At 40.9% G+C, this 17,515-nt stretch overlaps 1 protein-coding gene and 1 long non-coding RNA gene across 4 annotated transcripts in view; one reads left to right on the forward strand and one right to left on the reverse strand.

Annotated features, from left to right (window-relative positions):
* Window positions 1-2,752: 2,752 nt before the first annotated feature.
* Window positions 2,753-17,515, forward strand: part of LOC147758516 (uncharacterized) — a 15,895-nt gene continuing 1,132 nt past the window's right edge. The window contains exon 1 of the long non-coding RNA XR_015319816.1: window positions 2,753-3,258. This is a non-coding gene — a long non-coding RNA (uncharacterized LOC147758516). The remainder of the gene's footprint in view (window positions 3,259-17,515) is intronic.
* On the reverse strand, window positions 13,638-17,486 carry LOC147758517 (uncharacterized). Of its 3 annotated transcripts, none has more exons than XM_086976891.1 (3): window positions 16,619-17,486; window positions 16,357-16,503; window positions 13,638-13,977 (listed from the first exon to the last, which is right to left on the reverse strand). In XM_086976891.1, exons 1-3 carry the CDS (start codon window positions 16,811-16,813, stop codon window positions 13,816-13,818), a joined length of 504 nt encoding a protein of 167 aa, XP_086833017.1. In that variant the 5' UTR covers window positions 16,814-17,486; the 3' UTR covers window positions 13,638-13,815. The 3 variants fall into 3 exon arrangements, 2 of the variants coding, with proteins under 2 accessions (XP_086833017.1, XP_086833018.1); XM_086976892.1 differs by having other exon boundaries at window positions 13,638-15,841; XR_015318657.1 differs by having other exon boundaries at window positions 13,638-16,503; window positions 16,741-17,486.

Below are 17,515 nucleotides of genomic sequence, written 5' to 3' on the forward strand. Positions count from 1 at the left end.
TCAAACGAAGCGTGCCTACACCCGGATTCGAACCCAGACTATCACGTGTTTCTCGAATATTTTTGCTTTGAAAATTCCGAATTCAAAAACACTCACTACTATTGGATCTCTAAAAGCGTAGTGGAACAAGTTTATGGGACAAATATACCTCCTTTCTCATGGCTAGCACTTTTAATGGCTTTTTAGAACTGACAAAAATCCCGACGGTGTTAGGGGCAAAGAACCACTTTCAAAACAAAGCAAGTAGGCTGTGTTGTTGATATTCCGGCTTTAGCTGCGGCTATGAAGATATACCGGCCTCGTCCCAAATCGATGTTTGACCAATGGGTCTTCTTTTACGTGGCGCCAGCTACAGTCTTACGTGCATCAGCCTACAACTTGTTCTACTACTCTCACCGAAGAATTCAATAGTGTAAACGTCTAAGGCAATCAGAGAGATATTCCAGCGCGCGTCTCGCGTACGGATGTTAACGCATCACGACAACACTTGCAGCTAACGATAGAGGCTACCGCGGATGTGTTGGCGACGGGCCACGTATGGCGAATGATGATGCGCTAAAAGATATCAATTTTGCGTGTTGCTATCGTTTAGCCTTCATCTGCCTCCGCTCGATCATCCTGCTCGCTGCGGGCGCGTCAGCGAAGAAAGTGGTAGTACTTGGTGCGCTTGAACAAGCAATGTCGAGTATTTCGAAAGCCAAATGCATACTCCTCAACAGCCTTTGGCCATTTTACAGGCTTTTTTTTAAACATTTTATGCAGCCATAACCTTCCTCGTGCTGCTACGAGCCAAAGCTGCTCCGGTAGATGGTTATAGGGACATCTCCCGCGATAGTCTCCGCTTGTCATGCGCCCATTGAAAAGAGCTGCCTCATAAACACGCACGAGATAACACTTGCGTGTTACGTGTCGCTTTAGAGGTATCTGCTGAATCAGCAGTTTAGCCTAAAGGAACTCATGGTAACAATGCTATAAAAAGTTTTGCAAGGTCCGCACTCTCGCTAAATCCTTTTTCAACGATAGATTCGATCTCAGTTATGCTTACAAAAAAAAACGCAGACCTCTGATAGTGTTCATTTAGGTTCCCTTTGTATCCCAAATGAGAACATAAATCGTACCACACGACCAGTAGTCGTCTGCAACAGTTGAAGACGTGGCTTACTGATTGCCATTTGTAAGAATGTAAAATATCTTTGAAGTAGGTTGGTACTTCGATACGTCATTAGTCCCAAAGGCCAACCAAAGCCAGTCATTCAACGAAGGATGACAATTCTGTAATTATGCTATTGAATATCTATTATCGTTCATTTTTCCTAAGCATCCGTAAACTTATTACGAATTTGTGGACGCAAGCAAATACTTTTGTCGTTGTAAACTCTAGCACTAGGCATGTTAATCGGGGCGATGGCTTCGTCCATTAAGATGTTTATGAGAGGGGCCAGAAGAGGCAGCCTCGAACTAATTTATTCCCCGGAAAATGATGATGTCACACATATAAAGGTAAATTAGGACCAAAGTGATTTTCTCATCCTAATTTACGCTTCAGCTTAGATTACGTTTTGGTTCGTTGAGTCTTCGCATGTTAATTCGTATACGTAGAATGCTTATTTACTTAGCGCAGCTAACTCTGGCTCCAGAAAGTGACTTCGTAATGTTTGAAAATAAGGAATGTTACGAAGGCCAAGAGTAGCTTACTTCAAGATCATTACAGCTACGCTTAGTAACCCATGCCCGTAGTGATCCAAGAACTGCCAGTTGTGTACAGTTTACGAGAATAAACAGAAACCCTTTTTTCTGACGTAGGACGTTCAGGAGTTCGAAGACAAGGCCTGTTAAAAAAATTGGTACGCGCCTCCCTTTTACAGGAGAAGCTACCTTGTACAAGAGATTTACGTCTTTACCCATATATTAACTTCACCCTGAGAGGTTGGTTAGTGCAAGTTAAAAACTTTTCCCCTGAGAAAAGCTGTGCGTCGAAGACACATATCACGGGTGCTTTAAAGTGAATAGCTTGACTTTTTGGTTGGCTTAATTAACTGTTAAATGTATAATATGGCGCTGCTACTCTAAGACGTGGCTCTAATCTAATTTAACTACGTAGTAGCCAACGTACGAGAGACTCTATCTTTGAAAAAACCACAGGTCTTTGTAGAGTCTGCAGAACTACCGAAGTTGTCAAGTTGGATCGAGGGTAGGCAAGGGAGCACTGAATACATTTTTTTTCATAGATATTAAATGTCGGAGGATGTGGATCGGCTATTTCCGTAGTTTGTCTCGATGTAGCAGCAGGCCAATCGGTACGAGGAACAACCTCACTCCGATGCTTTATGAAGGTTAGAGATTCTCATCGCGTCTAAATGATTTATGGCGCCTCTTATATCGTAGACCTCATTATATCTTCGAGATGAGCTTTACTTTTCACCATCCTAATAACATCTGCAATATCCGCAGAGTTGCATAAACTGGTGCAGGGCACACCTACTCCTCGAGAAAACAGCCGAGAAATGTTTTTTGCACGGACAAAATTTTGGTATACGTATAAGAAGAAAAACCAGAGCGGAGCATGATAAAGAAGAACAGAATCCTCTTATAGCTAAATTTGAAATACTTCACAACTGAACGCCAGTAAATGCTACTGATATTCACTTCAGTGTGCTATTGATCCTTCTTCCTTTTTTTGATTGAAGAGGGAGAGTCTTTTCTGTTAAACCGCAATATGCTAGTTAAAAGTATTTTGAGATAAATTGAACTACCTATAAATATAGCACACTTATACTGGGTATAATCCACGGCTACACAGAAAATTAAGCCGCATTGAAGTCTAATATATAGGCGTACTTGTAAGAGATAAAAATCTCTTTTATTTTTTGTATATATATGGCCCAGTGTGGAATATGGCCTCGTTTTTATGAGATGCTTGTTTTAGCTACTTATGGACCAACAAAGTATGAGCTCTTCCTATACTATAAAGCTTCGTTGACTTGTTCTCTGCACCTCGACCTTTGGAGCGTCTGTACACTTTCGCTGAATCGGCTTTCGTGGACCTGTGCCTAGACAGACTCTTGCGAACCGATATTAGATTAAGCGTATTTACACTATACGCTCAATCAGCATTAATGCTGTTGTAAAGGGAACTGTTCATCAGGCCAGACGTGTCCACTTTTGTAAAATGAGGATTATGGATTGGTTCGTCTGTGAGAATGGGTGATACTGTGATCGCGACGATTCCCGTTTTTGACCTATTGAACTCGCAAACACGTGAGTAGATCTAAGTTCAAAACCGGTTCTAGACACGTTTCGGCTTTTGTTGAAAAGGGACCAATGAACCAAAGGCGAAGCACAAAGTTAGCACCGGACGTACGGCTTAGAGCATAATTTATAGTGGCTAATATTGGGTCTCCAATGTAGATGGGGCCGATGGTGACGGTCTCATTTAGTGGTTGTCGCAGTTACGCGCTAGAGTGCCAAGCCATTTATCTGGCAGAAGAATACCTATTTGTTACCCTGTTGTACCCAGCGTGTCAACTTCTGGCTTCTCTGGTCATATTAAAAGATTCACCCTTTATAAAAGCCTCAGTATACAGTTAAAGCAACAGAACTGACCCAAGTTGGCCTTCTTGTTTTACTCCACCAGCCCTAAACAGGGGCTGCTGCGGTTAGATCTTGAAGGACTGCAACGTCATGCTACTTGTGTTATGCTATGCGTTTATGTGTATGTAAATGTTTGTAACTGACATTTTTAAATGTCCATCGTTGTTATCGATATGTGTATGTTATGTCAAGACACCTGTATACGTTTCATTCATTTATTTTGATAGGCGAATGTAGGCTCCTAACGCTGTCGATAACAGTAAGCGCACTAGAAATCTGAAAATGTGTTTAAAGAAGTAAAAATACCATAACAGTGACGGTCCTAGGCCATGAACTCTCGATGATTATCTTCGTAGATGGATTTCAATTGCTCTTATATCGTATACGTTTTCCAAATAAAAGTGCGAAACAATATATGAAATTAGATAATTAAATCGGTTCATGTGGTGAGGTCTCATAACTCTGGTGTTCTCTCTAAAATATTAACGTGCTCATTCTCGACTAAGGGAATAATGTAGCTATATTCCACTTCGGCATATGAAGTATGGTGAGCACCTCAGATGGCTTAGTTGTATAGCTTTGTTTGAAATTAATATGATGTTCTGGACTTTTTTTTTTTCAGCAAATTGGAACTAATTCAAACGCTCTGTCTATCACATATCAGTAAAGCGTAACACTCGATGACCTTAAACATACAATTAAACCTAGATGTTTTTTTTAGGCTAGCTGTTCTTTGTATCGTTGTGTGTACTCATTGTATTTAGGCTAACCGCACGATACAGTTAGCGGCTTTATGCAGAAGAACATAGACTGTGTTCGACGAATTGTCGGGGTTCGCAGATCCATAGTAGGGCCAGCTTGACGACAGCGAAGTGATCATGTCTTATTAGAAATATAATTATAGTCTATTACTGCAAAAGGTAAGTAGATCTGCGGCAAAAAAAAAGGTTTGGCAAAAAACGGTTAATAGAAAAGTGTGCAGTAAATATTTTGACACCGCTGATGATCGATAACAATAAAAATTAGCCTCCATAATAGAAATTATCGATGAATGTAGCGTGGTGGAAAAATGATCGATGAAAAGTCCAACTAAATCCGCAATGGCGTGTTTCAAACCGCCTTCAAAAAATAACACGTTATATTTCGAAAGTTTATGTTTTTTAGCGAATTCAGTTTGCTGACATCACCAAAATGTAGAGCGAGCCTATGCACATGTAGAGCCAATAGAATGTAAAGTCTGACTCGAAATTCGAATTAAATACGAACAAAGCAGCGGTTCCAAAAATAGAAAAGTTCCTAACGCATTTCTAGGACTAATGACTGATTATTGGATTAGGATTCCGTGCTGACCTATAACGATGTCCGGCAAACACATAACAATAGTATACAGAGCCGAGGCCTTATCGACGCAAGCTGCCTAATCTATTCAAGGTGTCCCCGTTCACATAACAATGCAATGCAATGCGCCACGTACGTACGCGTACGCGCCGTTTACAGTCCTCCGTTCTGTCGCCTTACCGTCTATGTTCGCAGGCCAATGTGACATTTTAAATGCAACTGCTGATCTACCGTATTCATTGAGATTGCTGATGGCCTCTGGCGAGACCAGAGAGCAAGATATCAAACGCTATTTTCGTCGAGTACAAACACTCACTAAACACCCCTATTACCCACTGACGTTGGTAGACATAGGGTTAGTGCAATTCGAATGGACGCCTTTTTTTAAACTTATGGATTTGCGCTCCCCAGGTTCTGCTAGAGGCGGTATTTTATGTATATTTACCCATTTATACAGGCCAACAGAAGGTAGTCGATCCTATTTTAGGGCATGACAGCTAGATGCTCTGTCGTCACCACAAAGAAATCACGCTAATAATAATATCTAGACCAAGAAAAGACAAAAGCAGCTTTGCTAAAAGGCTTAGTTTTTTTTGCCACGTACAAACTATAGGCGTGTTATTTCTAAAATAAAGAAAAGCAGCAGTTCAAGGTTTAGCTTTGAGAGAGTTGCTTTGTAGATACACGAAGATCTCGAGCCGATGAACAACGAAACCCCCCACAACTAAGTATGTTAACCGTATTGTCACAGTCACACAAAATAATATACATCTATGCTCGTGTAGCTGTCATAGTTTGATGAGCCATATGTTTGTTATTCTCGTTTGCCAGACAACTACTTAGAAGCGACAGCCAGTAAGGGGTACGTTTTACAATCGATGAAATGACATACTCATCAGTAAATTGAAAGACTTTGAGCCAAATGTCCTTGGTAAATAGTATATCAAGCTGCTGCAACGGTACTAAGCACTTTCAATGTGTGACGAATCAGGCGGCCCCCTACACCTATATACTATATATAATAAATCGACAAGAAAAATAGTTACTATTTTCACATAAATAGCATAGATAGCTATAGGAGGGCAACTAAATACTACTTCCTAAGCATTTATTTTGAGTAGTATTGTTGAACGTTATCATACGACGAGAAGCAATAGGTATGCATATTGGAAACTGACTCCGGTGCATCTTCAGCACAGATGGCCGTACCTCATCTGCACTCCCCGTATGATAGATCTATATTGTAGAAACCGATACGAAACGCCCTGATTCAGCAAGCTGCCCTGTGATGGCTATCGTCAACAATAGAGTCTGCTTACCTGTCTTATATCTCGGTTAATAGTCGTTATTATGTTACCCGGCAGGTAATCGAACGCTCTAAGCAATGATAGTAAGGTAGTGAGGTATACGACGCATAGGCTAGTTGTAGATCTTTGATGAATCGGTGATACTGACATTTTAAATATTATTATTACAATGTATCATATCGCATATTGTGGTTCTGTATGAGGTTAGAGGGTAGCTACGTTACGTATATATATATATAATAGTGGAGGGTTACCCCTCAGGCGTATGGTCATGGTGCATGCGCATTATTGAACCGTGAGAATGGCCCTTTCTAGTAGGATTGAGCTTCGAAGGTTGCTGAAGCTCTTCTCTAGCGTGTTCCGGTTGAGGGTAATCGGGCTTTCATGTAAGCTTTGTTAGGGCACGATCCACTCTGAAAACGGCCTTACTCACAAGAAACAAGTACTGCAAACTATAGAACTGAGCTCATCTGGGTAAATTGTCCAATGTTAGGCATTCCTTCGTAACTGGTGTGGCTAGATTCCAACTATGTATAAATACATACAACAGCTAGCCAGTACACCCGGGTTTCTACAAAATGTCTTCTATCAGCTCTGCACAAGTGCACCTCTCACTGCTATAAAGATTACAAAACGAATATAGGAGGATCGCCTTGTCTAATTCGACCTCTACAAACCTATGCCTATTTCAGGCATACAATTTTGGTGCATGCAATGTTTTGCACTCATTGTTGCTATGAGCTGTGCGTCATCTCACCTGTTGAGTGTCTGGTCAAGTATGGCAAATGACTAAACTTTAAACCGTGCTGGCAGAAGTATTATAGCATTCGATGTGTCCTTTCCAATGGCGCTGCAGCTTCGTATTTTTTCGGAATACTTCTCGACGTTAGTATGTAAGCCTAAGTATATATAGGTTTACCAGAACTGCAAATAAATATCTAGCACTACCAAGTAGTGGCTCATATGGGTTTGTGCTTCAAATAAAAACAATTCACTCAGCAATCAGATAATAAATAGATCTGCACAACTGAGCATACATTCACGTCTAACGCTGGTCGCTGGCAATACACATCGTGTAGGCGCCAGGGCCGAAATATATTGAAAAAGTTGACTCCACATAATACAGCGCACCAATTCATTGTTGACATTTTATAAGACCATCTTCAATTGCAGTTCACACTTCCCACTCAGGTGTTAGCTCAGCCTGTCGGCTACATCATATTCTTTTTTCCCCTGTTTCTTCTTTCAACAACTCAAACCAGACGACTATAGCCGCCAATTATAGCCTTGAGGTTTCCGTGCGCGTGTCGATTTAACAGACCGAGACGCGCTCAAACGAGACATCTGTCCACGTTTTATCGCATACACTAATACCAAGACCTCTTACATTGATTTTTGCCGCACGTTGGAAATACCACACTTAATGATACCTTCTGAACGAAAGAAGGCATTGGTCCTTCAACAATATGCAAGTGGCTGATTTTGGCCAAAGGCTGAATCTGTCTTGTCGTCAAGTGACGTGAGCAAAACCAGCGTTCGAGATCCGTTTAGTTAATTGCTGTGGCGCGTTCCTTGGACCTTCCATTATGCACTGTGTGATTCAGTAAATGACAACAGTAGTTGCTGAGAACTTCCAACTCGTTACTGAGAATTGTCGGAACTCGCTCGCTCAAATTCGAATTTTCAGGTCCTAACAAGTAAAGCTCTGTAGGATCGGTGGCATCGAGGTCGCCTCATTATCAAAAGTAGCACGACGAGCTCAAACAATTGTTCTTAAATCGCTGTCCCTGACAAGTTTAAAGCTCACCAATTTTCACCCATAGTAACGCATAACATCTGCATCTGATCCAGGACAGTGTAATAAAATTAATTTTATCTCCACAGAACATTTGCCAGTCTAACATCATTCTCATGGTAAAGTCAGAAAATAGTACAGTATCTCATATGGTAACAGAGTCGCAAATTTCCTATTTTTAAGAAACCGATCAATCGCGGGAATGTAAACGAGAATAGCACGTTACAAACATCCCATATTCAGTTTATGACTTGGCGCGTGCATACGGCTGAAAATCCATACGTAGCCTTCCACGGAGCCATCAACTACGCGATGCGTCTGATTACGGATGGGCAACCAATAAACAAAGTCTGCCGGGTAACGTACCGCCGTTGGTTTGTTCTATACGTCTTTCGATCCGTATAAACCTATCCTGGGTCTTCTTCGTTCACGAGTAGGACATAACCGAGGAGACAGTGACAGTTCGAAAAATATGTCGAAGTTTGCCTATCCCATTGTTTGGAGGACGGTAGTCCCCAGGAATAGGAAGACGCGATTTCTCCCATTGCAGGCCGCGATCAATACAAGCTACCTATAACCTGTTCATTTACCAGCTAAAAGTAGCAGCTAGCTGTTCATTATTGCATATTGCCAACGGAAGGGACGATACCTACGTGTAAACCTTTCAAATCTACATTAACTTTCTTCCACCCCCTAGCCTCTCATAGTGTTCACGTGTTGACGTACCGCATTAGACCGACATACGAAATACAGCGTTCACATGTAACACCAACTAATATGTTTGTCTGATGTTATCCAGAGAGGCCCTTCGGTCAAATGGGAGCCAGCAACCCCCGATAATGGAAGACTGGTTTGGCAGAAGAAGCGTGTCGGCTTCACTACGCCACAGTATTACTGTATATAGCAGAGTCTCAATGATATCCTATATCAGCTTTCAAGCTAGCCAGGACTAGACACGATTTTATAAAAAGAAAAAAAAGAAGAAAAAGAATTCTCGACATAGAAAAGATAGCTAATCGACACCGATTATGATTGTGTGAGGATTGCGAGACCATTTTGCGCTGACCGTAAACCAGCGGACGGTCTTGTGGAAGGCAGATGCAGACGCAGATGGTCGGCCAACTTCAAGATAAAGGACTATAGCAATATTTGCCTAAACGACTACGGCAAGCTGTAAGGCCTTATGAAGTCGACACATCTCGATTCCCATAGAAATGACAAAACACAATGACAAACCGCGACGCTTGCAGAATATTTCTATCGAATTATAATAGCTAATGGATTGTTATTGTTAGATATAGATAATATTACAATAGAACAAGTAGACTACAACGGCTATTATTAAATACATTCAAAAAGCTTCACTGCACATATTCAGCTGTACACAAAAATGTGCAATATTATGTACTGCAAAGCCGTGCAGTACAGCCGCGATCGTGCTTTGGGTAAATGACCATCAGCAAGAAAATGTGAAGAGCAATGACACCGTTGGTTGGCTAAATGAGTCGCTTTGTAGGCACAAGAGTATTTCGGGTCGTGCCCACTTACCGGTTGAGCAACAGGATCGCTCTTATATCCAGGAAAGCAAAGTAACAGGTTTCCTGTTACTTTGCTTTCCTGGATATAACGATACGTTATCTCTGCAATGTTCTTTTGTGGATCTAATCCCTCAGCGCGCAGCTGAAATTAATACGTCCCCACGAGCGCTGCCCAGAATAGCTGGTACGTTACCCGAGACAGGAACTATGGATCTTTCCTATGAAAATACATTCGAATTGTCCAAGAGCATACGCTTAGCCAGAATGACATCCTATACGTAATTCCATGCTTTGTTAGTCTAGTGCTGCTCCCTGTTCACCTGGAGGTAACAGTCGTACACCGAGCGACTGATTCTATGACCTATGGGGGAGCAAGAACGGTAACAATTTTCATTGTTCAAAGGCACACCTGGAAGTCTATTTTCAGTTACCAGCTGGGGCAGTTGGAATGACCTCTGCTTGTTTACAGATGTCGCTGCTTCATGCGATCCGATTTGCTCAGGGCGTGCATGCGCATTGCTCGAAGGGTTTAGCATAAAGAGATTAGAGGTACTGCCACCATAGTCTGAGATAACGAATGGAAACTGATTTCTCTCGCACTAATATTTTACTTGAAATAAAAACAGCTTTGATTACCGAGCAATCATTTGGTAAGTATCCTGTTTTTCAGGGCCGAAGAATTGCGGCGACGAGCAAAATTAAATGCACAAGTTGACAAAAAAAGGTGTCCAGGTAGGAGGGTGCCCAGGCAACCTAATGCTGATTAAAAGGGCAGCATCTTGACATCCCTAGCCTGCTAAATACACTAGAGGCTACGCATAGGTTTCTAAAGACCTCAAAGAGATCCCTAAAAATTTGTCCAAACGACATACCCGTACCTTCTAATAGCTAAGATGTAGTTGTACAAAAAACTTTTTGCGCAACAACATCATTTCCTGATCGTCACTGACAGTGTCCAACAGTATTTGAAGTAGTGACACCTTAAGCGTGAAAATAGGACTACTTTTTGCCTTCGAACTGCTTCGAATTTTAAATACTATTATCCCTTGTCGTATTAGCATTCACCGAGCACGTCACAAAATATGACTTCGAATCTACTCCTCGCGTGCCAACCTAAACCTATAATTTTTATCACAGAAACAGTTCCTGCCAATTTCTTGACTTACCCAGCAAGTCCTTTAGCGAATGTATCTCTAGCGGTTCCGCGTTTTCTATAAGCGATTATTAGTGCCCGGCTTCTTAACAAGTAGGCCTAAAATGGCATGAATATGAAAGAACACTATTTGCTGTATTTGCACAAACTTTATAGTATTAGATTTGTGCATCGTTAGCAGAACTCGAAGCAGCGACTCCTCTTCACCCTTGTCTGACCTTTATAGCAGAAAAGACAATCGCTTGTATTGACGTACTCCATGCAATTGTCGTCGACGGCCCAATCTGCGCTTTCGAGTAACGATTTTATTGCAGAAACGTTAGATTGCTTGGCGTGCTGTAGGCAGATACCATGAGCTTTCATTTAAATAATTATGACGCGTCCGCCAAATAAATTTGCTTATTTAAGCGCACCCTACGTGTAGTACCTGGTATAATTTAGAACTGCTATTATGGTTTCTATCAGATAGTTTAGGCTAAAACGGGACGCCGCTCTCGGGCGGCTGGTTAGCGTAATGCAGAGGAAATAAAGGCGGTGAAGGATACCTATCCACGATCTCACTCTCAGATACTTAAATGTGCGAGCAGTGCATCACCTTTTCTGCATCTTTTCTTAACGTAGGCAAGACTTACAGCCTAAAACGTCTCAAGAGGAGATGGACGAGGAGAGTTCTGATCATGTCAAGCGGCCACCCAACCTTGTTTGCCTCGCTGCGAAGTTTATGCACTTCCCACCAGGCCATCTATTAATCCTATTAAACTTTAATCGAACGAAAGCCACATGGCGAAGACTTTGCTCAACAATAGCCTTCAAAGTAAATAGAGAGAACATTTTAAATTCTGCAAACACATATATTCAAACTGCAGTTCAAATCTTTTGTGTGTAATAAATGAATGGCTTAGCGGACAACACAAACTTGTCGATAAAACAAGGAAAGTATCATGAAGCTAGACAGGATTTTGGAGCCCATAGGGACGGCAGAAACAGCAGCTTTAGAGTAGACGTTCCAAAAATGACTATTCTCTCTTATACCTAAAGGACTTACAACTTTTTGTTAAAAAGATATTGGGACAAAGTTTGTGATATCGCTTCAAAAAGGTACCTTAGTGCTAAAAGCGAACCATTTGACGGAATTTTACTGTGACTGCAGGAAATGAAAGAGAACAAAGTGTATATTTCGGTTTACACCATATTAGGGCACACGCGAAAAGGCAGTGAAAAATTCCCGTAAATAGTATTGCTTGCATTCTCCGTACTCACGTAAGCATGAAAGCTTACAAATATTGTACACAGATGTGGTCAGAGATTTTACTAAAATTTTAGGCAAAAATCTTATCAAAACGAGAATTTCATCGATGGGCGCCTCAGGTGTCATTAGTTGCCCATCGATAATGAGTCACAAGCTGACATTAGGCTACGGCACCAAAATAGGACGCTATAGTATGAGACGATATCGTGAGACGAGCCGCAGGAAACATTAGTTCCAGGCTAGAAGACACAGGGATTGTAAAGGCTAGAAGGGTTGCCACAATAAATTTTAGCCGCAATGACGTTCAAAAGCGAATTCTGTCGTCGTTTTCGTGGTCGTAGCTTTCATCTGTTTGCCCATCGGGCTGGCCCTTTATCGACTTTTAGTGCTCCTTGGCTGCTACTCAATCCTTTATGCGATCCGTCGCAAAGTTTCCGTAAGTCGCAGCGCAGGTATAAATTGCTGCGTTGCGCTGACCTGCTAACAGGTTTGCTTATATTTGATCTCGCCATAGGATAGACATGTGATAGCAGCTAGTTAATTCGATACGCCGCCGACACATAGATATACTATTCTATTAAATAGCTATTTGTCTTGGGAGGTATTATAAAACTTATTAACCAATACTATTATCTTCATTTATATCGTTTTTTAGTGCGATAAGGATATTTTTCTATGTATGTGCGCGCATGCTTAGGATGCATTTTTGCTTTTTGCATGTTGTCATACCATCCGTCTACGTAGCTTTGATAGGCCTCGACTACATGTTCATAATCAACTAAAGAAAGTTGTTATTTTTCAAACCTCACGCAAGATTGTTGACGAAGAACCACATCATCCGAACGTAAAGTCGTGTAAAAACTTTTTTAAAAATAAAATTACAAAACTCGTTAGTATTTTTGCCCAGAAGGATTTTTGTTGTTTCAGCTCTTCAACAATCGGGCTTATTCAAGTCACCTGACAAGTCTACCGGAGAATTATTTATTGAAAATTTATAAAAAGCGTGGTTTTACAAATGTATTTATCACGTTATATATAAAGTTTTCCAACAACGGTTGTCGAAAGGCCTATTCCGCATTGAAGTTCGGTGTTAATGTTAAACTCCTTAGCATCTATTGTACGAACAAAGCAAAGCGTTACAATTTTGTTTATTTTATTTAGACCTTACATCCGTATGCGTCTCGAAGGTGCCAAACCCTGTTAGTTGTTTCAGAGGCCACTAGACGGTATTGCGTCTGGATTTTTAGCATCCTTCAGCGTATATATCTAGTGCTAAGGTGCAATTCGCTAACGTTTCTTGCCTTCAACGGACTCTCATTTAAGTAGCTTCAAGCCACTGAAGTAACGCAATAATAACTAATGGCAGTTTTATATTTAAGTGCTGACACAATCTAAACAATCATATGCATAACGTGAATAGCTAAAGAGGAAACGATAGAAACCAAAGGTGGCGGGATCATTGGCTATTATGTATACAAATGGAGCAACACCATAGTGGACTGAAAACGGTAGTATAAATAAAGCAATCATGGTTAACACTTCAAAATCAATTAGCTTGCTAAAGTTTTTCAGTGCCATGAAGTCGCTTGACCTCATGAGAGCAGAGTTCTGTTATTGAGTGTGTACCATAGATAAACTACACTAAAAGACAAGATTATTCATGCATTTGGGAAAAATTTCGATGCCCCTACACATCCATATGTCAGGTAGTGGTAGAGGTATACGACGTTTTATTTAGAATTGTACAGGCATTTATAATATTCCAGTTCGTACTCGAAGCTCACAGCATAATAACACGTAAAGAATAATCGGTCGTATCTTCGGAAGGACACCATATGAAGTGTTTAAGAAGCCGTATTCTTCAGCGATTCACTAGTTTGTTTCTGTAGCGTTAAGGTTCGTAGTAAGGTTGCCAACCGACCAATAGCGAAGACCCGCTTCGAAATGAACAACGCAACATCGTCACTTATAGATCTCAAATAGAACCGACTTTTAATAGAGTGGTACTGTATGGGCGAAAGGAAAAATTATTAAAGAAAAAAGTGATTTAAGTTAGGTTACATTCTCTACCAGGAACGTATATGCATTTTACAGACTTTAACTAAGCCAATATAATCCTCAATTTTTAAGAGTTAGTCAAGGATCAATTGTAAAACGTCTTTCTGAACGTCTAAGAAGACTTTCGAGCCGTCAGCTTCAGCTTCCAATACAATTAGAAGCGGATAAACAATTAATTCATTATTTGTTTTATATCTAGTGAAATCCCCGATCTCGTGCAGGCCGTTTGTTGCTATTTCGTTCCACACGATCGGTTTAGACAACCCAGTAAGAGTTTGTTGAAGTATTAGATTATATTCAATATGCCCGGTGGAGCTTAAACCGTACAATTCTACAAAGTTATTTTCGAAGAATAGAATATTTAGAAAATTCCAAGGTTTTTAGAAGAACTTTGGAACAACATTTGGTGATCCGAACGGGTCGCCTGACCTTGCGGGGTAACTACGATAATCGCTGTGCTGTTTAAGGTAAGCATAAAGTGTTTAATTTTTAAATCTGTCTTTTGGCAACTATGAATATTCTGACTCGTAGAGTGCTCTGAGCGAAGGGAATAAGTAGAAAAATCGATTATTCACACACACCTTACACCTATGCATATAGAGAGAAACCAGATGACCTTTCTAATGACCCCGTTAATGCTCTATTCTAACACGAAAAATAAGATGAGGTATAACAAAAAACTATGTACGAGCGGCTCACCCACGATGAACACAGTTACAAGGCAAGTTTTCCGCAAGGTCTGACTGCCAGTCATTTAGCTCCCAAGCCGACGCTTTGAACAATAGAACAATGAATGAACGGTTCGATGGAAAAACTATTGAAAATACATCTTAATGAGCTAAGGCGAGCCACCTTCCCGGCGAATACTAGGTCGACGAAGATTTGAGCTAACTTGATTATTGTACTCTGGCTATTGCTAATATGACAACTTTTTATTGGTAGCAATAGCCTATAGCAATATCTAGCAAACATCAATATAGATTCATACATAAACATGTAGGCATAATCAGCTGATGTTTAGAGCAAATACAAATCGCCTTGCGCGGTGTATCGATAACATTGGCCTTTCCGACCTGGCTAGGCATATGAGCTCTGAAAATCCAGGGGGCATGATCCATATCGGCACATACCGAACATTAAGTTATCTGCTAAATGTATTTACATTTATCGCTAGTGGTCTCGCGTTAAGTTGTTCCGAACGTAATAATGATTTTATTTTACTAAGGAGCTTTTGGTCGAATTATAGCAATAAGATAATTCGTTACGTATTTTTCGCTACTCTCTACCACTTCCCTCTATATCCGAGCCAAGTTTTCTTATCTCCCAGAAACTTTGAGAGTTAGTGTTGAAATTTAAGTGCATCTTGTTTTTGACAAACTTTTCGTTGCCAAATATGCTCGATTGGCATTGTTGTTCAGTTTTCAAGTTGTTCAGTTCAACCGAGTCATATGCAGAACCTTGTTGACCGTCCTTTTTGATCTTTAGCTAACTTTAGGTTCATATGTATCACCCCCAGCCGTCCATTAATTGCTCTGCTATACGGCGACGCAAAGATTTGGGACCCGTTGCAGCGAATCTGCGTCAAAAACTTATTCAAAAATTTGGTGCCTGGTTGTAGGTTAACGATGAAAACGAACCATGTGTTTTTGTGTACTTGTTTCAATTTATGGGGTATATAAACTTCTAACTTCGCTTATCGTCCAAAATCCCTATTGACCTTGAATGGCCGACCGGACAGGGCGCATCTTAAAGATATCTTTGAATTCAGTGAACCTATTCAAGCAAGCTGCTATCTCAGTTATAGAGCTTCCACTGTAAACAGCACAAAAAACCGTAGTAAAAGACGAAATGTAGCAAGTGCCAAAAATGCAGACCCATCTTTGGAACCTACACTCAAGACAAAAGTTCTATACCGAACACAGTCGACGAACACATGGAGGAGAGAAAACAGTGTGGAATAGTTCAGAATAGAAGCAAAAGCTTGTAGATAAAGCCAAAATGGAACATTTGAAAAAATTGCTATTACTCTTAGACTAAAAGCGTTTAGTTTTACGCACCGGTGTCGACGCCGTTCAAACTTAAAATCGTTAACGTTCTGGTCCTAATAGCCCAGGCCTTTAGAAAAAAACGTAAAGTATTTCACACCGTTAAACTGTTCTCACGCTTTTGTTCCTCCGCATTCGGTCGACAGGAATATATTTATTTGCAGGTCAGTGCGCCTTTTCTACGTTATATATTTAGAATCCACACATGGTATATATAACGCCTATGGAAGTATGATTCGGAACAGGTAAAGCAAGACGTCTGAGTCTTTTCATTGTACCTACCGCTCGTATTTGCTGCTTAGGAAACAGACGCCATCGCTTATTCCAGCCGTTACGTTGGGCTGCTGCTACTAGCCGGCTACCTGCCCCGTGGTCGTCGGCAGTTCCAATATTGCCGCCGGTTCCAGCTGTAGGTAGTGGCTCCTTTTCCTGAGCACGTCATCCAAAGAAAATCATGTTTTTATCGTCATTACCTTTATTGCTAAATCGTTAGGCCGACTTCGGTATCGAGATTAGCTATAAAGTACAGACGGCAACTTAGCACCTGGTGTATGATAGTGGTAGAACGAGACGAGCTTGAGCTTGACGCACGCTGCTTTGTTTGCTGAAATCTACTGCCTATGTTATGACCACCGTGCCAAAAAACAACCATTTCGCAGAACTGACCGTTTGTCCAGTCTGGCTGATCCGTCAAGGAACAATACCTTAAAACACAAGCAACGAGGTTGTTGATTGACATTGTCAGTATTGTGATTGCTCTTTCTACGCCTTCAATTCTCAACGTTACAGCCACAACTGTTACTATCGATGGATCGTTAAGAAGCCCTCACCGAGGTCAGCTATCAATAAACGCCATAAGCATGCTTGCAGGAGCCTGTTTACAAAGAAAGACGACCTATAATTGAGTTAGCCGCCGCCCTCAACGGCGACTGTCGCATAAAATATGCTACTCTTTCCTTCCTACACGACGCTAGGAACAATAAGTAAGCGTCAAAGGAAGTACATTGCATGTAATATCTGCAGTAACAATTACACAGGGAGAGATGCACACACTCACAGTACTTTATGATATGAACATAAGAAGTGCCAGTTCTATTTTACAGCCAAACCTAACAGGTTCTCTGCCTAAGGAAAGAGGCGAAGTTATCGACGGATAACGCCGAAGGCACACCTACTCTTCAACATGAGATTGTTTTCCAAATCCTCTAAACGACATACGTCCCGAATATACGAAGTAGTCGGCGGCTCAGATCCGTTTCGGACAATAGGAATAGGCCGGTAATGCTTTCAAAAGGATGAAGGGAATATGGTAAAAACACAGTGGAAATCAGATATTAACAGGATAGAAACGCTGACCAAGAGGAAGTGAAGAATGTTTCGAAGAAATTACATATAATAAAAATAGTGCTTTAAAAAATGTGCACAATCTTATATATATATA

This window comes from Varroa destructor, unplaced genomic scaffold, assembly GCF_002443255.2.
Source record: "Varroa destructor unplaced genomic scaffold, Vdes_3.0 BEIS01000001.1, whole genome shotgun sequence".
NCBI classification, from domain to species: domain Eukaryota; kingdom Metazoa; phylum Arthropoda; class Arachnida; order Mesostigmata; family Varroidae; genus Varroa; species Varroa destructor.